This window comes from Mastacembelus armatus, chromosome 6 (assembly GCF_900324485.2).
Source record: "Mastacembelus armatus chromosome 6, fMasArm1.2, whole genome shotgun sequence".
Classification (NCBI taxonomy): domain Eukaryota; kingdom Metazoa; phylum Chordata; class Actinopteri; order Synbranchiformes; family Mastacembelidae; genus Mastacembelus; species Mastacembelus armatus.
In genome coordinates, this window is record NC_046638.1 from 9,052,235 (window position 1) to 9,078,897 (window position 26,663).

Consider the following 26,663-nt stretch of genomic DNA (forward strand, 5'->3'; position numbering starts at 1 on the left):
CACTTTTCTCTTGCTGTTCAAGGTCATTGGGCTGAGAGGAATCGTCCCCATCCCCCACCCTCTCACCTTTACTGCCAATATAAACGTGGCTGTACTTCCACTACGAACCACGAGAGGGCCCGGCTGTTTTATTCCCTACCTGGCTTCTATATCACGCTCTCCACTGCCAGACTGCTCCCCTGCTCCCCCCCTTGCCTGCCCAGCGTTCATTCCCACCTCCCTCCACCGGACTCAAACGCTAGTAACGCCGGTAGGTTAGCTGTAGTCGGTCTGTCAGCCCAGGATCCAGAGCCTTCCACACTACAACCGCACCGGGACACATAACTAACAGGAAAACCTCTATGTGGTATGTAACATTTAACAAGGACGCACTGACGTAAAAACTAGTATTACTGTGAATGTCTTAATCAGAAAACACCTAATTGTGAAATGAACCGCTACAATCTTACCTGGGAATAACATTAGAGCGATATGTTAACGGAAATCTGGTATTTATTCTGTAAAATGGTGATAAAGCGATACAACTAACGTTAAAGCGCTAGCTAGTATTTGAAGGCTGGGATGTGATTATGTGAGATTGTCGCTCCCTTGTGAGAGGCAGCAAATCAATTCCCGTTATGTGTCCAGCCCAGCATTTTTTTATTATCATACGGTAGATTTAAAGATTTAACCAACGACAGGCTGCTGAATTTCAGCCACTAACGCTATGGTGTAGCCGTGACCGTTGTATCTGTCCGTTATATGCCGGTTAACGTGGCTTTATCGCATCAAACCGGCCAGACGGTGGACGCAGGTGTAACGGATTTTCGTGGGCACGTTAGAAACGGAGCCGCTGTGTGTAAAATGCTTCGTGTCGACATGTTTGGTCGTGCTTGGTTTTGGGGGTGTTATTACAGAGTAACGTTACAGCGGAGTGATTACCGTACGTCTCCCGGACCTTCAAGGGGGCTCTGCCGCCGCCTTCTACCGGCTTCCGCTCCGGTGGACTGGGATGTTGGAAGTGGAGAGTAAACCCCGGTTAAACTACCCACCTCCTTTTTTTATTGATAGGGAAAACTGAAGCTACTCACGTCTGACAGACAGATGGACATGCTCCAGCTAAACATTAACACAGCCTAGCTGAACTCAGAGTTAAATAGAAGAAATTCACAGTAATGCAAATGCAGTAATTAAATAAAAATCTAAGGTTAAGTAATGTAATTATTGCTAAATTGCAAGCATGTTGGAGGCCGTTCACATGTTACTCATTTTTCTGTCCACTCCTCTCATCCATGGTGAGGCCTCAGATTTCCAAAGCACACATAAGGGGACATTTAACTACTGAGCACCGTGTTTAACAACTTACAGCACTGCATACCTTTAAAAGAAGAATTTTCTTCTGGTTACCAGCGTCTTGGTCAGGCTATGATGAGTGCAATCAAGCATTCCTGCAGCCTTGAAATTATTGATGAGGGGAGTCATTCTGGGGTATAAGATGACATCCTGTGCTGTCCCATTTTGTCTTTAATTCTGAAAACATTGCTTTACTTTCATTTAGAAGAAAACATCAGACCTGTTAATCTGTATGCATTACTGCAGCTGCTAAAGTCCCAGATGTGGGGTCTGTTTAATTTCACAGATTTATGTGCTCTGAATGGAAATGACACATAGCTGTGCTGATGGGAAAACTGTGCTCCTTTGTGAAAGATACGTACCTTCAGGCGATTCAAGACCTTACAGTATTCTGCCAACTGTAACCAAATGCCCTAATGCTGTTTTTGGCAGTTTTTTTTTTTTTTTTCTAAGGAAAGCCGACTTACAGTGCTTTCATTATTTACCCATGAAGGCTGCAGAAAAGCTGAGATGGAGGAAAAACAGATGAGATACATGAGGAAGGTCCCATGTGATTTTAGAATCTGGGCCACCAGGGATACCTGTGGTGCCAGAGGAGGGACTGAACTCTACACCACTGTCTGTACAGAAAGGATAGTTTTTCTGCCTGAAAGTTAGACTCTTCTTGTTATTTCTAATCTACAGCAGTGGTTACAACAATGCGTGATTGTTCAGGTATAATGGCTGCAGTATGAACTCAACGTAGATCACCATTAGCAGAAATGCATTGCTGTGTCCAGATCACAAGTCTCACTCCGCTGGTTGTAAATGGAGATTGTTAGAGCTTTCGTGAGTAGGTATTAGGTTTATAATCCTGATGCTGTAGGGAAGAGGCAGATAGTAATCAGATTTATCTGTGACACCACAAATTCTATCCGTTATTTTCACAGTGCTGTAGAAGTCCAAAAATAAACCGCATCTTATGAACCATTATTTTAAAAGAGGCACCACTGCAGCTACTAGTTTTACTGTGAATATAAAAAGGTGTCAGTACAGATTATTAAAGCATCATTTTAGAAATTGCTGAAGATATCAAGAAGGAATACTTGATTAGAAACGTAATACCTCCACAAGGCACATGACAGTGGACAGATTGAGTTTTAATATAAATTCTGGCCTCTCTGCTCTTGACGTCTGATAGAAGATTGCAGGAACACACTTTTGTCTGAGACTGTCCTCAGTGCAGTTGAAGGCTGTCGATGGCTTGGACTCCACCGTGTGCTAATCAAACTCGTACATGTGAAGCAGATTTCGTGGAAACTGTCTTTTTCAGCTGGCCGCTGCCTTGACTTGAGAGCTAACTCCCACAGTGCTCTGTCACTCACATTCTGCTTTCATTCACCAAACTCATGGACCTTTAGTCGTTCACTCTACTTGAGGACAGGGTGGAGGAATTGTGATGGGGAAGGCAATTGATGCTCAGGCTGATTTGAATGAATGGAATATAATTTGCATTGAGTTTTGCATAGGAAATAAACTGGAGTGGATTTGTCTACAGATTTACAGAACCTGAAGGATTATATTTATGTTTTTGGAAATCTTTAGTGATTGGGACACGCATTTGAGCCGATTAGTCAAAGAAACTAAGCCACATTTCTGTGTATGCTTTACACCCACATAGTTTCTTATCTTATTTATACAATTGCTTCAGGAGAACATGCTGCTTTATATTGTTGGAAAGAAAAAACTATTTTTGTTCCAAAAATCTTTCAACATTTAGAAAAAAATGAAAACAGATGAAATGAAATGTCACAGTTTTTAACTGTCAGACTAATATCTTTATTTTCATTTTAAATTGTCCAATTTTTTTTTTGTTTATTCAGGCAAATTAAAAATAGTCAAAATAGTTTGATTGTTTTCTCTGTGTATTTACAGACAAGGTTCATAGATCTAAATTCTTGTCAGTAAGGCAGTGTTTATTGCCTCATCATTCAAGTTGAAATGATGAACAAGGGTCAAAACTGAGCTGTTATCTGTCTGTCAGTCAGTATTCCTCTAGTAGTTCTTTAATCAGGTATGTTCAGTGGGTTGGGTTAAGTTGTAAGTTCACTGGCGTTACACAATCACCTTGTGTATTGTTTACTCATCAGTGCTTATCGGCTTTAGAGGTACAAACTCAAAATATGACCTCTATGTGAATGAGATTTTCACTTGTGGTTGGCCAATTTTATGAAGACATTTTTCAGTCACTTTGTCTGGTTAGAAGTAACATCCCTCTAGTTTAGTTAATCAAGTTTGCAATAAACAATTACATAATAACTACAAATAAAAAGTGTAGTCACTGATGTGGTGGTTCTGTGGGGTACAGAAAGAAAAAAAATACTAGTTCCCCTGCAGTTTCCTGACACTTTATGTTTTTGGCATTAAAAAAGGAGAGGAAATTGGCTTAGAGATTCTGATGATGAGTATTGCCACTGTGCTGTGAGTAGTGCACACTGGGGCTGATTGTTTCAATACAGACTCCAAATGTCGTGACACAGATATTACAGCCAGGCTATGACTGTGGGTCAAATAAATGTCCTGCAGTAGACAGAGATGTATGGTGGAGATGAAGTAAAGTGGACAAGTAAAGCCGCGGGCATGGTAAAGTAGGAACATGATGGCTGATGGGTGACTCACGTAAGACTGCACTGCTCTTTATAACCCATACATTTTCTCCTGAGTCCTAGTGATAACAGAACATATAGGAGCAAGAAAAAGTGCAGTAAAAGATACTGCTTTTTTTAATACTACAATGAATGTATAGTCTTCTGTCAACTGTGGTGTAAAGAGAACTCAAGAGTGCTGACTATGGAACTAAAGGCACATTCTGTGCATGTTTAAGAGGAAGTCACTGAGAGGAAATTGTGGGAAAAAGCCTACAGTCAAGTGAAAATGTAACATTACTGGCTGAGAAAACAGTGATTATCAGGGAGGTGAGGTTGATGATCAGTTAGTGGGAGATAGGTGATGGAAGTCTAGAGCTGTGAGGTGTGTGTAAAATCACCCAGCACAACAGAGACCAGAGAAGCGGATCGCTGACCCACTCTGAACCTCCCTCTCCTCCTCCCTCCTCCACCCCTGGAACAGCTAGTGGCCATCCAAAGTAAACACATCAGACCACAGCTGCATTCAGTTATGTCTAGAACCCAAACAACCCATACTGTGCTGTCTCTGTGAAACTGAACCTGAGGAATTAGTGATATTGGTGTTACATGCATGTGCACTTTAGAAAGAAACCTACAAGTCAGCAAATATCTGGGATGAGAAAGCTGTGTTTGAGAGCCATGACTCGTGACTGAGGGAAATGATGGGGGAGGGCTGGCGATGAGGAAAGAGGAGGAGGCGGGTTTTACTCGCAGAGGCAGGTTGTAATTGGTGGATGCAGGGGGTGGAGAGAATGAAAGGGGAAATGGGAAGCATCTGTCTCACACTTAGGGCAGGCTGTACTGTACCATAAATAGGTGAACATCTTGACCGCATCAGACATAATTCTTTTATTTGGTCAAAATGATTGTTTTAGCACAACAGGGGGAATGAGCGTCCCCTATATGACTCCAGTTCTCTACAGTGAAAATATGAACGTGCTTATGCATAAAACATGAGAGTTCAAGGACACACACGACACACAGATGTTACAGTGGTGATACTTTTTTTTTGAACAGAAACTAATCCCTGTAAATCTCTATCTTGATCAGCAGTGTTGCCTAATTATGTTACCCATGGGTTAACTATGGAAATGTATCTTGTAGCCTTGGACTTTAAACCTGGTGTATCTTTCAGAAGAAAAAGAGGGACTGCCCACAGAGATTTTGATAACACATTTTTAGAGCAAATAGAAGTGAAACAGAGAAACTGTTTTTTTAATTTCAACGGCCCATCTGCCCATCTTTATCTGCAGGGTGAGAACCCATTTTTAAGACTGCATGCCACACTACACTAACACTTCCATCTCACAGCTTACAAAAAATAAATCACTTATAGAGCTGTCTATTATTTGCTTTTAGCTGCTTTTGCAGAGGGTTGCACTCTTTTCAGTTTTTTTTTTTTTAATGAAAAGTCTAGCTTTTGTTCCTTTTGCATTTAAATGCATTTATTGTAAGTCATTTTGCCAAGTTAATGTCATAAAACAAGTAGTAATTTGATCAAAGCACCTTGGGTTTTAGTAAATTCTTTTTTTTTTGTTTGATATTTTACAGGTCAAGCTGTAATTGATAAATAAAAATCATTTTCAAGCCAGCTAATGTTTTTCAGGATAAAACTAGTAATTGCAGTATATTTCAGGTAGGTGTAACAGCAAATCTGTGTCGTAATGTTTGTGAAAGCAACATTGCAACATTGAGCCAACTTGTGAAATGAACAAATCCATTATTTGTTAAAAGCCACTTTGTAAGAGTGTGTAATATGAATGGGTTATGTGCTGTTTCTTTACAGATATCCCCTACCTGTAACCAACCACAACTGCAAGGAAACAAGTGGACTAAAGATAACTGGACAACAACAGTTGAACAGCAACATACTGCAGTAACAAACGACAGAAGACAAGGACGACCAGCGACACCTTGACCAGCCAGGGCTTTAGATAAATGGCTGACAAACAGATCAGGTAAAGTTGATGTGGAATGACACCAAAGAAGCAGCGACGCAGCATTATTTTCATCTTATAACCTGTCATATTCCATATTTTTGTCTTTTTCTTTGTGGTCGCCACCTTCGTTCAGTTTGCCTGCCAAATTGATAAATGGGGGGATTGCCGGCCTTATTGGAGTGACCTGTGTGTTTCCCATTGACCTGGCCAAGACTCGCTTGCAAAACCAGCAAAATGGATCTCGCCTTTACACCAGCATGTATGAAAATTTGTATTTTACTTTCATTTATAAACAATCTTCAATTCAGAAACTTACTACTGGGCTATAATTAAATGTAATCATCCAGCTTGCCATCGGATTTTTGTTCAGCTCTTATCATAACACAGCAACTATTGTGTTGTGTTCCAGGTCAGATTGCCTTATTAAGACCATCCGGTCAGAGGGCTATTTTGGGATGTATCGAGGTAAGTTGATCGACGTGTGAACTCACTGATGTGTAGGAGCATTGTGAAAATGAGAGCAACAAAACTGTTCATTAGGGAATGGGATTCTTACTTTCAGGTGCATAGTGAGGTGATAGACATCAAATGCAGGGATCAGTGTCTGACTGGTGCAGGCAGTAATCTGGAAAAACCTTTCACCATAGAGCGCCTCATTCTCTCTCTTCTCTATTTGTTCTTTTCTTTGTACTTCTGTCTTTCTTACTCTATCCTTTTCATCCTCCCAGGAGCAGCGGTGAACTTGACACTAGTTACGCCAGAGAAAGCCATCAAATTGGCTGCCAACGACTTCTTCAGGCATCACCTCTCTACGGATGGGTGAGGCATGAAAGTGCTGACAGGCTGACTGACACACACACCCACTACCCTCATTGAAACCGTGATTAACTAGCATGTTTACTAACATGTAACCCTAGCTGTCTGTATTCTCACCAAGGCTCTAGTTAATCCTCCACTGTGCTGTCATCTCCTCTGAGGCGCCGAGCATTTCATGGTGGTTTCGTTAAACTGGTTTAAAAATATAGAAATACTTGCTGTGTGTCAGCAGAAATCTGAAGTCCCTTAACTAAGTGAAATTAGCACATAATTGTGCCTCATGCCAAACAATAGCAACCAGTTGTTGCTGAAACCAAGTACTCATTGTCCCCTGTGAGCACTGTCTACATAGATCAACTTGCTGGTTTCTGGGGTATCTGTCTCCATCTCTATGGTCACAAACATGCAGGTTGATGAATGATTGACTTGTCTGGGCCAGCCGCTCACCTGGTGAATTATTAATCTGCCCTTGTGGCTGACATGTTGATGTGGAAGACAAAGATTAGCATCACTAGTGCAGGGGGTGACAACTCCTTTTTTGTGGACTGTGGGAATACAGTTTATAGCCGGAAGTCCAGTGCATGCTTTAATCTTGCTTTTTATTTTTATTGTTTTTGCAGAAAACTCACTCTGTTCAGAGAGATGCTGGCAGGGTGCGGGGCAGGTACATGTCAGGTGAGTGAGTGAGGTGCTGCTTTAATTGCATCCTCCTATTCCCCATCTGGAACTCTTGCCTTTAGCATTGCTAATGTCAGCTCCCATAGTAACCACTGGGCCTCAGCCACTGCCTCATTTATCTCGGCCTGCAGCTAGAATTAACCATGGCCATGTTCAAATTAGAGGTGGTAGAAAAATGCTTGCAATTTGTCTCTGTAGATTGTCTCCGCTATCTGTGATCTGAATGTGACCTGTAATATTCCATTTTCTTGAATGATTTATGACTGTAATACTGTCCTGCTCGCAGGCAATGCACTGGTAGCTAGATGTGAGTGATCAGATAAGACGTTGTAAGTGTGCTTGGCCATGTGCACTGAGCGAGTGAGTCAGAGGGAAATGCCTGTTGTCAATGAGGGCAAAGACTTCAAACCCGAGGAACGTGATTAGATTAAGTTTAGCAGACCTTGGATTAAGATTACGACTGAGAACATGGCCATCTCACCCTTAATCCAGTTAAATAGTTACTACTATGTGGATTACAGAGGAAAACAAGAGTTGACATTAGCTAATGGATGCAAGTAGATTTAAAGAAAAGTTTTGTCAGACATACTTATGGAGGAATAGTTAGTGTTCATTGTAGGCATACTGAAAACTGGCGGTTTATTGAATTTGTTAATGAAATGTTTCTGTTATTAAGCCAAGTCTCACTGGACACCTGTCAGTATAACACAATACAATTCAAAAGCACCACAAACCTTCCAAAATAATCCATCAATATGTTCATTTGGATTTAATTACGTGGCAGTCTCGAGGAAGCTAGAATTAGCTCTAGATTGACCAGGTATAACATTAAAATGCTACGTACCCATTGGCAGATGGGAATGGTGTGTGAATGTTGATACTAGATATTTTTTGTTTCGTTTTAGGTTATTGTCACAACTCCTATGGAGATGTTGAAAATCCAGCTCCAAGATGCTGGACGACTTGGTAAGATGAAATTGCATCCAGATGGCAGTTTAGCAAAGAATGAAATGTATGGTGATAAACTGGAGAAACAGTGGCCTCATGTGGTCATGCCACATATTACAACATATTTAATCCAATTCCTCATTACTGTTTTGAATTCAAAATGTCTGCCCCTATATCTTTCTTGGCAGTCTTTTTAATTAATTTTGTGTTTCTTGTTTTCCATAGCGGCACAGAGGAAGCTGATGCCAGAGACAGTGGCAGCAGGTTCTGTGGAGACCAAGTCCTCAACAGCCATGCAGATCACAAGAGAATTACTGAGGGAAAAGGGAATTGCTGGGCTTTATAAAGGCCTCGGTGCCACATTGCTCAGGTAAAACAGATCTGTATTTTTAGCAACCACCTGAAGCAAACTTCGTAGAACATATTGTTATCATATGTCTTATTTGTCTCTTTTTGTAGGGATGTTCCTTTCTCCATGATCTATTTCCCTCTTTTTGCCAATCTGAATAACCTGGGCAAAAGAGGCGTAGATGGCCCTGCTCCTTTCTATGTGTCATTTATATCAGGCTGCATTGCAGGCAGCTCAGCGGCTGTTGCTGTCAACCCTGTTGATGGTGAGCAGTGAAACTGTGAACATTATCACAGCAATGCACGCACCAGTAGTTTATGTTACATATTCACCTGAGCTCTGTGTGTTGCAGTGATAAAGACTAGACTGCAGTCCTTGAACAGAGGCAACACAGAAGACACATACAGTGGAGTGACGGACTGCATCAGGTGACCTCATTATGTCTCTACCGCTACATCGTACATCTGCTGACATGTAACCAGTGCTGGCTGTGTGTTTCAGATTATATAATGAGCTTTCATGTGCTCTGTAGGAAAATAATGCGTAATGAGGGTCCAGCGGCTTTCCTGAAGGGAGCGTACTGTCGAGCCTTGGTCATCGCACCTCTCTTTGGCATCGCCCAGGTGGTCTACTTCCTGGGTGTGGGTGAATTTATCCTTAGCTTCTTGCCTAAGAAAGGCCACTAAGAAGACCTCTTTTTTTGCCTTTTCCCTCCCATTATTCATTACACCGACTACGTAAGGATTCATTTCATTCTGCAAGAAGTTTTCTGTGGGTCAAATCAAAATCGGTCCATACATATTTCAAATTTGTGTTGAATGTTGAAATAGTTTAGGAGGGAACCTTTATTTGCCAAGCTGCCTATGGTGGCATACACAATTCCAGTAGGCAGGCTCAGCTAGTTCTCTGGAAACGAAGCCACACATATCAGTTGAAGTTTTAAGATAATCTTGCTTTATAATTACAACATTTTATTGTATTCTTGAATATGATTGTTGAATTTTCAAAGTAGATGTACTGCCCTTGGTTGCTGCGGTTCTGCAAGCCCTACAGTAACACATTTTATAAAAGAGCATAAGCCTTTGAATAACACAGAAGGCCATGGTAAAATGATGAATTCTAATCATTAAAATTAAACTAAATACACATATCTATACCTTACATAGAAATATATTTGAGAGCTCTGGTAGAATATTTACTAAAACACTATTTAAGATTTTCCCCTAATCTCATGTTGTAGAAGGTAGTTTATATAGAACTAGAGCACAATATATGGTTCTGTTTTAGACAAAGGGAATGTGTTGAAGTGATACCAGCACACATGATCTTTCCTGAGAAGGCACATCCCTTCCTGTAAGTGGTTGTAATGAACTCAGCCATTCAGCTTCGAGCAGACTTTGATTGCCTTGGCTTTTTAAGTAGATCAGGTTCCATCTGATTTTTAGTGCAACCACAATAGTTTTAACTGCTTTGCCTCTGTGATAGATAGCTCTGTATCATGGTCACACCCTAGACTGAAGAGACGGCATATAACAATCGGGCATTATGCAATACCTGACTGTGTACATGTGGCTTAACCTTGACAAATAATCACACAAAAAAACTGCTTCTACATCTTCTTTTTCTTTTTTTCTTTCTGTCGGTCAAAACTGTTAGGCCTCTTTTACTCGCGGCCACACCTCAGTCTGTGACGCCACAATGAGGGTTTTACATTTGAGGGATGATGGAAAACTCCTGCAGTGACATCACTGATTAGATTGAGGCCAAATGTGTGCTTTAAAATTTCGGTCCACAGAGACCAGTGCAGAGGCAGTTTTCCTCCTGGTTTTATTGTGGATTCAGATGAAAGCAATTAGCTGTGGACACTAAATGGGTTGAAAGTAATTTTAGTAGAATGGCAGATTGTTAGTAGTTGTTCAGTAATCACTTGGTGACGCCTCATCATTGTAGGCCAATGGGACCTTAGCTGGAGTATGTCCCCTTAGATCAGGAGATAATTATTATTGTTTACAGATGAGTCAACAAATTAAATTCTAACTTGAATTCAGTGGCAGGACCCAAAGAGCTAATGGAAAACCTTTCTTTATCAGAAAATCAACACTGTGTGTTTTCAGTGTGATTTTTACCAAACATCTCTACTTGTTTGCTTTTGAGGTTTTGTTTGCTTTAAGCTTCTGGGCAAAGGAGCCCAGTTGTATCTTGTTTATGCATCATGACACTGAAGCCCTGCCACTGGTTTATGTTGCCGGAGATCAAGGTGACATTGATGTGTATTATCCAATCACATTCCTTCCTTGCTCCCACTGTTCAAGCAGCTCGTCATTTGTAATGTTGCACTGTACATACGCGATGCAACTTTTCAATGTATTATCATTTGTGGGAGTGAGATCTATTTATCGATATTCCTTTCTATGGTCAGTATAGCACTATATATTTGTATTGTGTTTTTTCTGTGTCAAACTGTCCACCTTAACTATATTGTACATATGCAGATGATATGAACTTTATGTCTTAGGATTTCTTGTTTGTTTTGTATATGATGGCTTATTTGCACACCTACCTCTCCAGCCCCTCACATAATCCATATTGTGGTGATTTTATGTTATTATGATGTGGATGTGTCAAGTGAAGAAATGTGTTTTATTGCACCAAGCATTAGCATATTGCAACATTTTCAAGAGGGTTTTACTGTACGGAAAGAGGAACACTAGTGTAGGATGTTTTCAGAGGTACCATTTCTCATGAGCCTATTGGTTAAAGTTAAAGCTCAAATCATTGTCCTGTTTCTGGCTGTTTTATCAACAAGGACCAAATGAAGTATCATATAATGGTGACAGAAATGCAGTTAGTTTTAAGTGAATGACCTAAGGGATTAATTAAACAGGGAAAATAAAAACACTGGAAATGGACTAGGCCAACAGGAACCTGCTAACTTTAGACTGTAACTCTAACATCTGTCTTTTTGAATGGTGCTCCTTTCACAGCAGTGGCACTGATGACAAAGCCTGTACTGACGCAGCATTATCAGTGTCTTAATAGAAAGCCATAGGTCATACAGGGGCAACAAAACTACTAGACATCGACTGGCACCTCCAGCCACGTTGATAGCTGACAACCTGAGCCACAGGAAAATGGCAAAAAGAGCTGCCTGCTGATGTGAGCTCATCTGTAGAAATTATTGGAGTAGTTTTTTGACATTCCAATTGCCACTTCATCTCTTTTATGCTGTTATTGTGATCATAATGCCTATTTTTGTTTTGATGAGATTAACCCCCACCCCAACTCCTAGTTGTTGTCTGATTTTTTTTTTTTAATGTTTTTGGTTGAATCTTGAAAGTGCTGTGCAAGTCATTTTGTTTTACTCAGCTGTGAATTTTTACTGACCCCGTGCATTTGGTTACGTATGTGCGCATGTGTCTGACTGTGTAGTGTTGTAGTTGATGTGTAGCATTTAGTGTGACACTGCATTATTTTCCTCTTGAACTGTCAGACCCATGCTCTCTCCCCTCTTTTCCTCTATCTGTCACACTCCTCTGCTGTCCACTCACTCCCAGCAGCCACAGCTGGGGGGCAGGTTAATGCAGAGAAGCTCCTAAAACACCAAATGTATGACTTATAGTGTATACAATCAAAGAAAGCACAAAGGATTATTAGGCACAAGAGACCACATGGTTCTCTTTGAGTACTCAGACAGAGTCCTGGGAAAACAATGTGCTGCTTTTGCAGACATGGATCAAAGTCTGATTTATTGCAGTTGAGATTTTGATATGTCTGTAAAACGTGATCCATAGGGCTGAGATAAACAGGTCACTATAAGAGACCAATGTGGTGGTGTGCACTATGTTACCCCTCAGCAGTTAGCCACAAAATGTATATCGCCTACATATTCTAAATAAATCAGATATAAGAATGTAACTTAGATATTATGAGATGTATTATAATTATAGTAAAGAGTTTATTACACTTAAATCTAAAGATTTGTGCTTTACACATTCACAGAAAATTTTAATGAACCAGCTTACTAATATGCAATAAATAGAAACCACACAGATACCACACAGAAAAAACAAAAAAAATACTGAACACAATGTAAGAATAATGCAACGGGAGACCTTGGAGGCTATCTGAACTCTCTTCATGACCTCTGTTCTCTTCCTCCAAGAGGAATTGTGCATTATAGCACTTTAAAACATGGACCCCCACCATGACATAGAGGATGTTTGGTGAATGACACAGTTGTCCCATTATTTACAGTGCAATGGAAAAAACATAAGATATTGTGTTCCCTGTCACAATTTACTGTTCAATAAACTGATTGTCTTTAAATCACCTGATGTTCTCTAGTTGTCTTTGCTGAAGGTTAAGTTTTTTTTTTGGTTTTTTTTTTACACTTACCACTGTATCTTTCATTGTCCAGTAGTTAGACAGACTAAAACAAGTGACGCTGCTGTTTTTGTTTGTAATAGTGCATTGAAAATCAAACAGCAGGCGATGTTTTGAAAAATAGAATGATGACACTGTGGCTCCTTGAGACACAAGAACAGCTAGGACTTGTGATGTGACGATACGCTGCCTCATGGAGCCACCAGGTGTCAGTGTGGGGTCACAGTAGAGCTGTTCTCCCCCCCATTGTGGGAGTGGGAAGAGTGTCAGCAGTGCTACATACTACAGGTGTATGCAGAAGCTTGGGTGGTGTGGTAGTAAATCACGCGCTCTGATCTTGCTATGTATAGCTATCTCATTCTCAGTCACACTAGTTTCTGTCTGTTGCAACTGTGATTCTGCTTGTGTGCTGATGTGCCTTTTTTCCTGTGACTGATGTGTTTTCCCTTGATAAATAATGTAGTTCTATCATACAATCTATAACTGCATGATAAGAAAATGAAAATATTGTCTTTCTTCACCTGATGCTTGAAGTTTTATGAATTCCCCATGATTCTTGCATATTTCAAAAACTGATGTTGTGAAATGGGTTTATTTATTATTAATCCTCTGCTGTATTAAGCATTGCTGTTTAGTTTCCTGGGTGCTATTTTGCAGCACCCTGCAGTATAATTACATCATGGCACCTTCCTATAACCCTGCAAACACTCCTACACACACGTTTCTGTCTTTCTATATATCTGTGTCTTTTCATCCAGGTCTTATTTCAGCCAGGGTCAGATTTCGTATTGAGTTTTGTCTCTGATTGAGAGGCTCCTTTTTATCAGACTACCTACTCCAGTGTTTACGTACACAAGAGCTTAGCCAATGGCTCAGTTTACCACACTGACAACACTGAAATATAGAAATGAGCACCAGCCACTGTTCTAATGCTCATTCGACTCTCTTTCATGTGACATGACTTAAGCTTCCACCATGAACTATTATTAGCCTTTCGTGCTTGCTAGCAAGGGGAGGGGAAAAGGTGGAAGGAAAGGTAGTCTAAGTTGAGCATAGAGAGAAAGATGGAGGGAAGAGGAAATCAAGACATGGAGACAGTAAAGGACCATCGATGGAAGGAGCAGAGAGCTGGAGGAAGGGAGGGGATGGTGGTGATGTGTATATAGGTCACTAAATCAATGGGAATCAGGTTTTTGAAGGGGAGAGAAGGGGGTATTTATAGATACCAGTGGAGACAGCATCAGTGACAGGCACAATGATGCTGGGAGCACAGGAGGGGAAAATCTGGGAATAGACTTTGGTCAAATTAGTCTGCAGAGAGCTCTCCTAACAAATGGCAAAATATTCTCAATAGAGAACAAATAGCATGGTGTGCAGTGCAAAACAAAATATAATCAAATGGAAATCACTGCAGGATGCTTTGAGAAAATGACCTTCTCAGCTCTATTGACAAAACGCAAGCAAACTGTTAGCTGCAGTATCGCAAGTGCTCAGAACATTTGCATCTACAGTACAGCTCTACTCATATCCTATTGAATTGTAAACGGTGTTATCATAGAGCTGCATGATTAAATGGCTTATTAGCTTTTTTATTCCAGTCTTGGAACCTGCATATTTATTGCTCTAGTACATAGAGAGCCAGACTGTGAAGAACAATAAAAACATAAAAGATTTAATGGATGGATTGTTAAATTTTCATGTCAGAGGTTATTGGTTGATGATCAGGCATTGTTACAGTTTACACTTTAATATCTTAGATTAATTACACAACTCGTGTTTTAACCATTTTTGCCAAACGGCAACGTGGTAATGGTGGTTTGATGCTAATAACTGTCATTACTTTGCCCATTTATTTTAGAATGTTTCATGTTTCAGTCTACCAGATTTATGTAACAAAAGTTTCCATCATAAATTAAAAATTTGCTCTGAGAGGAAAAATGAAAAATAATTAAAGGAAATTTAAATTGCCTTGTGACTGGGTTTTTCTACAACTAAGTCAAGGTCATGGACAAATTGTTCCATCTCCACTTACAGGACTGCCTGTGAGTGATGTAAGACAGCCTGAATACTGAGTGGTAAAATAATCTACATCTCATTCCTGCATCTAATTTGCAGAATATTTTCATAACTGCCACATCACCTTGCATAAAAAAGAAAAAACTGGCAGAGGATGCCCCCAATTATTCCATGAGAGTTCTTAATATCGGGCTGGTGCCTAATAATGTGGTCTATAAACTCACATAGGAAAAGTGTCCTGAATACAAGAACATCTGACCATTTGTATAAGGGATAGCCATATGGATATGCAGCAAGTGAGACATGTATAAAGTGACAGGGCCAGATGGCTTCCTGCTTATATCAGTGTGTACTGACACAAAAGCAGAGTTTTGTGCAATTTTACAAATAGATCCATTAAATGCATCACTCAGATTATTGTATGTTGTTTTAATAATGAATTTGAAAGGAAGCACTTAGACTTCACTTATTTTTTTGTTTTTGTTTTTGTAATTATGTAACTCTAAGTCACAGTAGAGGAACGCATTGTAATTGTTATTCCACAAAATGTGTTTATATTTGGGCTACTTTGGGCTACGGGCTATATTTAGGGGGATGTAATCATTACTATTCCAGGTTAGTCTTTGCAGTAATTGAGCCATTGTTTAGTTTACACATTGTCACACAGAAGCAGCAAATATCAATGATCGTTTTCCCCCAGCTCACAGTGACAGCTTCATTTGTATTGTTTATAAACCCCAAATGTATTTGTTTGATTAATATATAAACCAGAGGAAGAAAAAAAACACGCATCACAGCATTGGAGAAGCTGGGACCAGCCTGTTGGGACAAATTATTAAATGATCAGCTAATACTTTCAACACTATTTTACATACCTGCCTACGCTTTGACTTGTAACTGATCACCTTATACTCATGTGGTTTTGCTTCTTTTACTTCATTAACACTACTAAAGAGATGTACCACTAACTGGATCTCTCATCACATGCAAAGAAAAAAAAAACTGAACAATGATAAATCAATACAGGACTCGGGGCAGAGCGGGGGAGACTTCTTACCACAGCTGCAAAAGTCACTTTTCCCCATTTTGTCGTCTGAGCCACAGTGAACCGGTGGTTATTAGAGAGGAGGAGGAGAGAGAGAGAGAGGGAGGGAGAGGCACAGAGAAAAGAAGGAGAGAGGAAAGGGAGGGAGAGAGTGAGAGAGTCTGAAACTGGCTAGCCTACCTATCCGCTAGGAGGAGAGGAGAGGCTGTTGAGGAGCAAACAAAACAATAAACAGCTACTACTACAAACCACATCAGCGGAGTTGACGGTACCCGCCAGAGGAGTACCAACCAAGAAGAACTGAGACAACGCCGTCGTTATTAGCCTCGGAGTGAAAAGTAACAGCCATGTATCTGAACAGGGAAGAGGACAATAGCAAAGGTAAGATCCTGCCAAGAACTGCCACTCTTTGCGAAGAGCATCCTGACAGTTTCAAGGTGTTTCGTTTCTCTTTGAGGTGACTTGCCTCACACGAAGAGGTGCGGACGCACTGTCACACGTTTTTTTTTTTTTAACCAGTCTGATCCTTTGGCACGGACCGGTGATGCTGGTGAAAAGTGTGGGCTGTCATTATGTAATATCAGGGTAGTTAATTGTCCTACTAGGAGGATGCTTATCATTAGCCCAAATCCTGCATTTATTCTCAATGCAGGGTGAGCGATTGACTGTGAACCTGTTGTTGACTGAGCCACTTTATCATATGCATCATTTTGCCGGTGTGCATTTCCCCCCTTGTGTTGTTAATCTTTTGGACATTTCCAAAACCCACTTAAGGGCAACATAATACAAGGTCAAACCCTCTAGCTACAATCAAACCCAAGTACATATATGGGATTTGAGGCGCTTTATAGCTTCGTGCGGAGAAATAATAGCGTAATGAGCTGCAGCTCATTGCTTCGGGGGGGGGGGGGGGGGGGGGCAGACAGCCGTGCGGCAGCAAAGAGAGAGAAAGATAGAGGGGGGGGGGGGTAAGGACGGTACAAAGGAGGCATACTTGAGTAATCTCTCCCACGTGTTTTTGAGGCGTGATTTCTTCTCTCATCGGATGCCCAGAAACACACTCGACTCCCGTCCCCTGCTGTCACCATGAAGCATAAGTAACTCTCTGGGGCTGAGAGGTAACGCTAATTACCGCCGAAATCTTCAGGTTATAGGAGAATAACACCTGCTGCTACCCAGGACCGCGGGGAGGAGAGGGAGAAGGTAGAGGGGGAGTGGGAGTGGGGTGGGAGCAGCAGCAGAGAGGGCAGGAGAGGGGTGTAAAGGGAGCAAAAGGCGGAGTGGGAGGAGCCATTTGTTCATTTGCCTGTGATGGGAGATAACGTGAGCTCAGCAGCACGATACTGTACGGAGCCGTGTGGAGCAGCAGCGGCGGAAGGCTGCTGGGTACGAGGGGACGGTGGCTTGTAAAACAACGATGTCTGTAATTGTGCGGCCAGAAACGCAACTAACAGAGTCCTAGCCTGTAAAAAAGATTCAAAATGCGGTCAATTGATTTTTGTTTAATTCGGAAAGCAAACTCAATAAGGTCACTTTAAAACTTGACCTTCAAAAAAAAAAACAAACAAACAAACCAAAAAAAAAACAAATGTCAATATGAGATCGGTTTATTTGGTAGACTTTAAAAAATCTTACTTGTAACTAACGATACAGATCACGTGACCTTGTTGGCATGGTAACCGTTGCTAGTATCTAGGTTAAGCTAGCAATAATTAGCTAAAGTTCAATGCCATAACTTTCTTTGCAGATAACTAACTTAACATGAACTAATCCAGCTCTAGTCTTCCTGCTGCTTCTCATTGTTGTCAGGGTGATGACAGGATTTATGTTTAAGCACCAACTCCGTTTATTGCGGAGGAAGGTCAGTTAATCTGAACGCTAGCCAGGCCAGCAAATGACTAGGAGGGGGTCATGCGGGTTAGTAGCAGGTGTTAGGCGAAGGAGAAACAGGTGTGAGCATTAACGTGAGGTAGTGAAGTAATAAAAGGCAAGATGTTGCAAAGTGAACATATAATGTAACGCTACATGGAACATATCATTATTCGACCCAGCTGAAGATAATAGAGGATCGTTTCCAGGAGTCCGTAGACCACAAGTAAAGAAGCTATGATTACAGGGATCGCTAATGTGCTGGGGCTACTCTTTTAAGTCAGGAAGTAAGCACTTGATTGACACCCATTTAATTGATTTATGGGAGCGGGTGTTTCTTTGTGGCCGGTGCTTCCCTCGCTGCACTGCTGTGGCATTTAAATGCACACTGCGTCTCAAGGTGGAGTGGCATGGAGAGGGAGAAAGGTCTACCAGGGACATATCGATTATGGCCTCAGAGGGATTAAGAGAGGATGAGGGCAAACAGACTGATCATATGTGAGCCTGACAATCACACGAACTGCAGAAAAATCTGAAATAAGACTGGATGTGGACACAGAGAAAAGATGTGGATGTGGACAGTGTAGCCTACATAAGAAAAGCAAAACAAAAAAAAACTAGAAAGGGGCTCAATAGTGGGGATAATGTGGCACCCTATTATTGTTTCTTCAGACTGACGGCTAAATGGTTTGTTATTTATACCCACTGGAAAACATTCAGCAACTATTTAGACTATTTAGTGATGTTCAAAATGCAGCAGTGTGAGCTCCTGCAGGGTTTGATTGTAGGTCATGTTCATACCATCCAACCCAGATATAGCCAACTTTTTTTTTTTTTTTTTTTAATCATGGTGAAAATAATATTGAATTATCTAAAAATAATAAGTGAGATTCCTGCTAATGTTGGGTCTGGTATTTATCATGTTACTGTTGCTTTTGACAACAGGCTAAAGTGTAGTTTTTTTCTCGGATAATGAAAAGCAATAAATACCTTCAATTAAGAAAAATGGAACAAACAAATGTCTCAAAATGGCATTTTTCTGAAAAGTGACTGAAACAATGTTAGTTTTCAAAATAGTTCCTGATATATCTTTTGCTAAGTGACTAGCTAATCTCTTTGTGTTTGTCTCTATTATGTGAGGCGATTTTCATACATTTGTGTCTATCTTCTGATAACTATGCTATCAACATTTGTCTTTTCTTAGTAATTCTTTAATAGAATTATGAAACAATAAAGTAATTTTATATAATCGAGCTGGGTTTGGATGTGGCTTTATACGTGATAGTGTGTTTCTCCCTTTTAACCATCACCAAGTGTGAAATCTGTCAGGCAGGCAGCATCATCACCACATGCACAAGCAGAAAACCATCCCTACTTGTGAAATGTCTGTCCTAGACAGAATGGGAAGAGTCACTTCTACTCCCACTTCATCAGGAATTTCAGCTGAAGCTAGAAACTGATGTGTTTCTACACTGCAGATTTTTTCCAAGCTTCATCTACTGATGACTGTTTTAATGAACTGACTGTAATAGATTCGTTGGACAGGAACTGATGCCTTTATTGATTGGCTGTACTAAGGGAAAATGGTTCAGGTACAGGTTAGGTTTGAGGAGACATGTTCAGAGAGGGAACCTGTGGTTGGCTGACTTCATGTATTATGCATGTAATCACCCATATCTCTATAAATGACACGAGGTGGATCAGTAATACAGCTTTATGGTCTCTCTATGTAGAACAATGTTACCTCAGGACATTTTCCCTTTTCATTCACCCTGACCCTGACATCCTCAGTAGATGGACTTTGTCCCTCTTTGTACTACACCTGGCTTCCTTCTTTGTAGTATTAATTACTACAATCACAAAAGAAGAAAAGGAATATGTAACTAGGGTAGTAATAAGCCCCATGCACAGATGACCTATAGACTTGTTTTTTATATGTCTCAATAAAATCAGAGCTTTACTTGTTTGCTTAGCAGCATTAAGTATCCTGCTTCTCTATGCCAACATTTTGTTGTCTCTTTTTTTTGTGGTGCTAAGTCTGGAGACAGATTTTATGCATCAGGGGCAAATTGCCCTAAATTTATATAGTGTGTGCTTCTGTATTTGTCTGGCTGCCCACCCTATCTGTCATTTGAATATGATATATAGTAATACCATCAGTATTACTCACTATTGATTTAGGTAGATGCTGGCCTTGGAGTTGGGCTGGAATCCAAACCTCCTGCCAGCTGCTACCAATCTAAATGACTTAAATTTGGCATGGAGAACCTACACTAAGAGAACTCTGCAGGTAGAGTTTTTTTTTTTTTTTTTTGGCCTCTTTGTAGATAAATCTGCAACCTTAAAAGGTTATGCAACCAGCAGCGGTTGATATTATTAAATAAAGAAGAATGCCAAGAATGTTAAAAACTATAAACTTATAAAAATTTATGTAAGGACATTATCCTCTGTTCTTAGGCTGACTGACCTAATTCTGGGCCCCTAAAAGAAAATTTGCCTTTTTTTTTTTAGCCATGCTAGTGAGTGGCCTTACAGGTAGGTCATACACTTAGTTACAGACTGGAATATTTCAGCAGCTACTGGATGGATTATGTACTATGATAACCTGCAGTAATTTTGCTGATGCCATGGCCTTTAAACAAGTCAGAATTTTGTTTGTGCAAGACTATTTGTGGCCAAAGATTAGGACCAAATACAAAACTAATTCATTCATTCATAGTTAGTATGCTGCCATGCTAAACTAAGATGCAGTAAACATTACACATACTAAACATCAACATCTTGGCATCGACAGTGGGAGCATATTAATATGCTGACATTAGATCAGAGCACCACTGTGCCTACCTGAGAGAGCTACTATAGCACAGCTGTAGACTTTTAATCCTGTTGAAATCCAATTCAACATTTTTTTGGTTAGAGCCTCTGTGTAGGTCTGTGTTACTCTAATCACTTGGGCCAGGGACAGTTCTTGGTGTACTAGCTTGCTAGTGTGTGACTTGGCTTCCTAGTGTCTGTTGTGCCTCAAAAGCTTTTAACTGTTCAGGAAATAAAATGGAAAATGAAGGGAATTTGTGGGGAGTCTTTAACATAGTGTGAAGTGTAAGTCGGAAGAAGAGTGTGTGTTCCTAACCTCTTTGTTAATACTGCCCTGTAGAAATTGATGATGTCCCTCTACTTCATGGCTGCTTTGCTAATGTGGAATGGAAAATTATTAGGGGGGATTGCCGTGGCAGTCATGTAATGTCTATGCCTCTTAGTGCAAGATGAATTGAGAAAGAGGTGGATGCTAGGAGAAAAGACATGAGATTAGCAACAAGTCTGTATTTCTGTGATCAAACTTAAAAGGAAGATTATTGAAGCTATTTATGACGGCCTCTATTTTCTCCCTAATGTTGTTTAAAGCATAAGGCCACTGCATGCTATTCTGTTTTTCTTTCAGCTTTCTGTATTAATATCAGATGTTAAGTAGATAAAAATGTTGTATTTTACAACAAAGCTTAAATTAAGCATATCAGATTCCGACCAAGAACATCAATATGGTGAAAACCATTGAAGCGGAGATTTTATGAGAATATGTAAAGTGCAAAAATTGGATCAGGAAAAGCATAAATGCTTAATTAGCCTGTTTGACATTTAATAAATTACTCTGTCATTTGAGCTTAGGTTTATTTAGCTTTGAATAGATAGTCAAATCATTAACAGCTCCAATTTATTATTAGAAGCCATTGGGAAACTTTCAAGGGTCATGCAAGTCAGAGGAACAGGCTACAATGCAGTGACGGAGGAAATAAAATGCTTTTGTAGGAACACCTGCAAGGAAACACAGATTTGAACCTGCTGTTTCACTGTTCCACTGAGACTTCGTCATCCTCCCCAGTGGAACAGGAAGCTGTATCAGCTGATTAGAGCAAAGTCTAATCACACTTTGAATCATCAAGCAATTTGCACTGCAGAGAAGTAAAACAGCTTTTTTTTTTTTTTGAAGAACAGAAAAAAAGAGCAGACTTTTTATTGATTTTAACCTGCCGCCCGGTGTGAATATCATGCTTCCTCATGCAAAGTCTTGTAAGAAAATGCTGGATATCAGGAGATTTGAGATTTGATGTTGTATTTATTTTTATTTCATATTAAATAAATTCAAATTTTTCCTGTTTTTGTTTATTATTGAGTTCAGTTCTATAGAGCTGGAGTTATTTTTATTGTGGACACTCTCAACAGACTAGATTGCAGAGGATGGGGAGGTCTTCTCTTTTTTTCTCACCATCTTCTGTCCCTTTCTGTTCTGTGTCTTAAGGACGTTGAGAAAAGGGACGGCACAGGTTAACATCGGCGGACCGGGGGAAGAGTGATAGAAAGCCAGAGGTAGAGAGGCAGATGATAGAGTGGAGGCGAGCATGAAAAGATGGAGAGAACAAGAGAGATAGAGGGAGAGAGGGAGAAGCAAAGAACAAGCCCTGGAGTGCTAGCCAGTCAAGGTCACACAGAGGAGAGGAGACCCTGAGAGTATATGTCTATGAGTGTGTATAAAAGGAAAAAGAGTGGGGATGGGAGGCCTGCATAGTAAAGAATGAAGGACTGGTGACAGGGGATTGGTTTAGCCTGGGATGGGGGATTTTATGGGGGAGGGATGAAAAAAGGAAGCTGGGGAGGGAACTAGAGAAAGCCAGAGATGAAATAAGCTTGTAATACGGCTTCACAACACTCTCCTGATGCTTAATACTCTCTACAATGCGGTGCCTATGACAGGAATGGCTTAACAAATGTGTAACTTTGAACATGTTTGACTTATATTCAGAGGCAGTAGTAGTGCATTTGCGATATTTATGGTAATACTGTGTCATAGTGTATGTGTAGTGAACATTTCCACGTATGCTGTTGCATAACCATCCAGCCCTGTCGTGTTGATCCATGTTCTCTTCGCAGTTTCTTTCTCTTACTCGCTCTGTTGCTTTTTTTCCTTACCACTCAATGACCTTTGCTGTCTCACTGCAGTTCCCATTGTGAGTAGGTGCCACGATGCATTTTGTTAAGAGCATGTGTTTGGAAAATTAAAAGCAGTGACTCTGCAGGTACATCCAAATACCTTTCTCTGTATTCTGAAAGCAAAGAGACACAAGAAAGAAAAAAAAACGTTAATCCCATCCAGAGAAACTGCTGTAATTTTGATTAGTGATGAAAAAAAGGAAGACTGTTGCATAATGGATAGTCCGCTACTTGTCGTCTTAGGATCACTTACTATGAAATCAGGATTGTGGTTTGCTGAGAACATCCTTTATTTCGTTATCCTAGCAGGATGCAAAGAGTCATTTGGAAATGTGATCACTGCTGTCTACTCAAACATATTAGCCCTGTTAGCATCTCACACCCAGGAGAGATAAGGAGTGCGGGCAGTTGCCATAGTGTTGTGATAATGTAGGTTGACTTAATTTGCAGGAGGTCAGGAGTTCGCCCCATGAGTGGCCCCTTGAGGTCAATCCCAGCTCTTACTCTTATTGCTGTAGATAGACTTTATTGTTATTTGCTCATGCTCCCTTGATTTAATTTTATTTTACTTTTTAGAAAAAATGTCCCTTTTTACCCTAAAACTCAATCACCACCACTAAAGCTCACTTTAAAGACTCCACTGGTCACACAACTGCGTTCAGTTGAAGACTGCTAGGGAATTATCTGCAAGTTATCCTGTTGACAGACATCATTACCAGTCCAAACTGTAATTAGACTTTCCACTCCATGATTCTACACAAATGAAGAGTAATAGCTTCTGCAGTAATTGGTTCTAAGCATTTTGAAAGCTATAGACTGCATTTTACCCATCTTAAACAGACTCGGTGGAGCTGACCTGCATGCTGTGTATAACTGGCCATTGACTTATACATTATTACGCCGACCAGCTGATGGAATAGACACAGCCAGAGAATGTGGGGAGAGGGACAGAGGTATGACATGCAACAATAAAGCCAGGCACATAACTGATATATTCAAGAGTAAAAGTAAGCAGAACATATGGGAAAAGAAGGAAGGGCAAGGGATCTTTGAATATTCAGATCTCGCGCACTTATGGTAGTTGTATTATATAGTTATGTTTGTTCACTCCAAGTTCACCAAACACAGAGTAGCTACTAAATAAACACACAATGTGTTGACAATGTACAGGAGCTAATTGGAAGAAATGAAAATAAGAACTGGAAACTGCAGGTATCGCATTAAAAAGTGAATGTTTATACAGGAGATGTATGTCACTGTTAGCTTCAGTACAGCGTGTTCCACCACTTGGTGTGTGTGTTGGAGCATTAATTTGGCTGTTTTTTTTTTTTTTTTTTTTTTTTGTGTGTAGCCACACTGTCTCTTGGTATTTAGCAAAAGAGTGTGTGATTTTGTGTGAGCCACCCTGTATCTGGCAAGGTATTCAGACTGACAGATTGGGCTGTATGAGTGCCATCGCCTCGGCTTGGCTGCCTGAGTGTTTCTCCCTAGTTCCTCCTTCCTCTCTCCTTCTTTCCTCTGTCTCATGTCTGTAAAACCCTGCTTCAGTGGTGACCAGCAGGGCAAGGGATATTTTTCCTTCATTCGCCTTATCTAGCAAGCTGTTTAGGCACAGTACCTCTTCCTGGATTAAACCAACTCACTGTTCCATAACTGCAGCTACATTACCTGATGCATCTGTCATTCAGGTCAGTCTCCCCAAGCCAGGAAGGTAGCTTATGACAGCGTGAGGTTAAAATGCCAAAGATCGCGGCCAGAGCTTTGTGTGTCTTGCATTAGACCTCTTCTCACTTTGTGGCTGCATCAGATATAGTTTGAAAATACATAGGTACTGTAGATCATAAACAAGAGTGCGCTATTGTTCTGCAGGTCTGAAAAGAGTGATTCTGGGTTATGAATGGGATTCAACAGAGTGATTGTGTGATTGTGCTGATCAGTACGTTCTCATTTTGCTCTATTCGCTACTCTAATGCATTTTCGGTCAACTGAAACAAAAAAATAAACATTTTAGTGGATGCCTTTACACATTTATTATGTTTCACATCTGCTTTAACCATTTGGGCAAATAAAGCATTTTGAAATTGGCATTCTTGTGGTACCCCTGTAGAGCTACTTGTGGAGAATGGAATGGAGGGAGCACAGGGAAAGGAGGAGGAGCAGGAGGAGGAGCAGGCAGAACATGCAGTAATGAGCCCAGGCAGGAGGGATAGATGATGTGGGAAAGCCTGGGAAAGAAGTGCACAGTCCCGCATCTCTAAACCCAAATATGGATTCAAATGAATGATTAAGAAATGTAAAAAAAAAAAAAAAACAATGCTGACCTTATTCACAGCATAAGTGAGTACCTGTTATGAACTCAAAAAGATCAAATTACTGATACTAACAGCTGGGGGACTCTTGTTCACGCTTCCTCCCACTCCATCTACAAAAATGAGCTCGATTACTGTTTTCGCTGGTCCTCTTGATTCCCCACCAGTCATCTAACTTTTTCAGAGGCTTATCATTCTATGTTTGCCTTGGCAGCGGTATGAATTGGTGCAGCTGGAAGAGCACAATGAATTGAATGCAGGCAATTGTGCATGCATGGGAGTGAGCTGAGACATCTCAGGCCCAGACTCAGTAGAGCTTAGACACACCAGATTGGACTGACTCGGCCAAGCAGCATGTTTCTGATTGGTCTGGGCTACAAAGCTGAAATGTGCCTTTTTTGTGCCACTGGTCCACACATATAACATCCTGTAGCAATATCTCTCTTTTTTTTCTCTCTCTTCACTCTCACGCTAATGAACAGCAGCACTTTTCTCCATCCACAGATCATATTTCATGTACGCAACATTCATTGATTAATGCCAACCACCTTGAGGCCCTTCTTAGTGATTAGGGCTCTCAGACTTGGGAGGGGTCACTGATACTCTTAATGAGTCATAAAAGGCGAAGAATTATACACTCCAATAGTCTTGACATTGGGTGATATTTCAATATTTGACCACTCACTCTTGGGAGTCTATTTGAGTTGGCGCATGATCAAATGCCCTCAGACACGGATTTGCACAAGTAAACAGAGACCTCTCAACTTTCCAGTGCTCCATGCACTCAGGATATTTGGGTACAGGCAGGATCCTGCTGCACAGCATGGAAAAACAAACACGTAGGTTAAACAGAGAGCTCCCAGAATGCACTGTGATTCAGCTCAGCTCACTCACCACCAAAATAAGCATGTTGATTACATAATCAAAACAAGAAGCCTGAAAGCCAAAAATCACTATATGATAATTGTCATGCTATCATCCAGTGTGCTGACTCTACAGTGCATCCTGCCTGTGGTGATATTCCTTCTTGGGTGGTAATGTTTGTGAGCTCTAATACCAGACTGATTGTGCTAAATTATGTTGTCTTTTAGTGTATGTGATTTTCCACTTGATAAGGACAGTGAATTGTTTGCCCACCAGCAACGGTCAACACACTTTCAACAAGACGATGGAGGTCCTTACTGCCTAATCGAGCTATCAGTTAAAAAAAAAGGCATAGTACGTCAAACTATCTCCCTCTCATAGCATCTATCCGTGGGGTATATGTGTTCCTCTCTTCTCTCTGAGTCCGTTGCCCTCTAAAACACAGCTTAATTACAGAACAAAAGC

At 40.6% G+C, this 26,663-nt stretch overlaps 2 protein-coding genes across 2 annotated transcripts in view; both read left to right on the top strand.

The window, feature by feature from the left end:
- Positions 1 to 159: 159 nt before the first annotated feature.
- On the top strand, positions 160 to 13,058 carry slc25a22a (solute carrier family 25 member 22a). Its single transcript, XM_026311030.2, has 11 exons — positions 160 to 346; positions 5,785 to 5,956; positions 6,072 to 6,197; positions 6,348 to 6,403; positions 6,667 to 6,757; positions 7,375 to 7,429; positions 8,338 to 8,398; positions 8,606 to 8,750; positions 8,840 to 8,994; positions 9,082 to 9,157; positions 9,262 to 13,058. The coding sequence occupies exons 2-11, from the start codon at positions 5,937 to 5,939 to the stop codon at positions 9,413 to 9,415; spliced, it is 939 nt and encodes a 312-aa protein (XP_026166815.1). The 5' UTR covers positions 160 to 346; positions 5,785 to 5,936; the 3' UTR covers positions 9,416 to 13,058.
- A 3,369-nt stretch (positions 13,059 to 16,427) lies between these two features.
- Positions 16,428 to 26,663, top strand: part of syt7a (synaptotagmin VIIa) — a 59,242-nt gene continuing 49,006 nt past the window's right edge. The window contains exon 1 of the mRNA XM_026311029.1: positions 16,428 to 16,554. Coding sequence (XP_026166814.1) covers positions 16,521 to 16,554 — 34 coding nt within the window. The 5' untranslated portion in view covers positions 16,428 to 16,520. The remainder of the gene's footprint in view (positions 16,555 to 26,663) is intronic.

Coding starts and splice junctions, on each gene's coding strand:
- slc25a22a (XM_026311030.2), top strand. CDS start 5,937: ATGGCTGACAAACAGATCAG. Junction 8,399..8,605: donor CCAAGATGCTGGACGACTTG/GTAAGATGAAAT, acceptor TGTTTTCCATAG/CGGCACAGAGGAAGCTGATG. Junction 8,995..9,081: donor TGCTGTCAACCCTGTTGATG/GTGAGCAGTGAA, acceptor TGTGTGTTGCAG/TGATAAAGACTAGACTGCAG.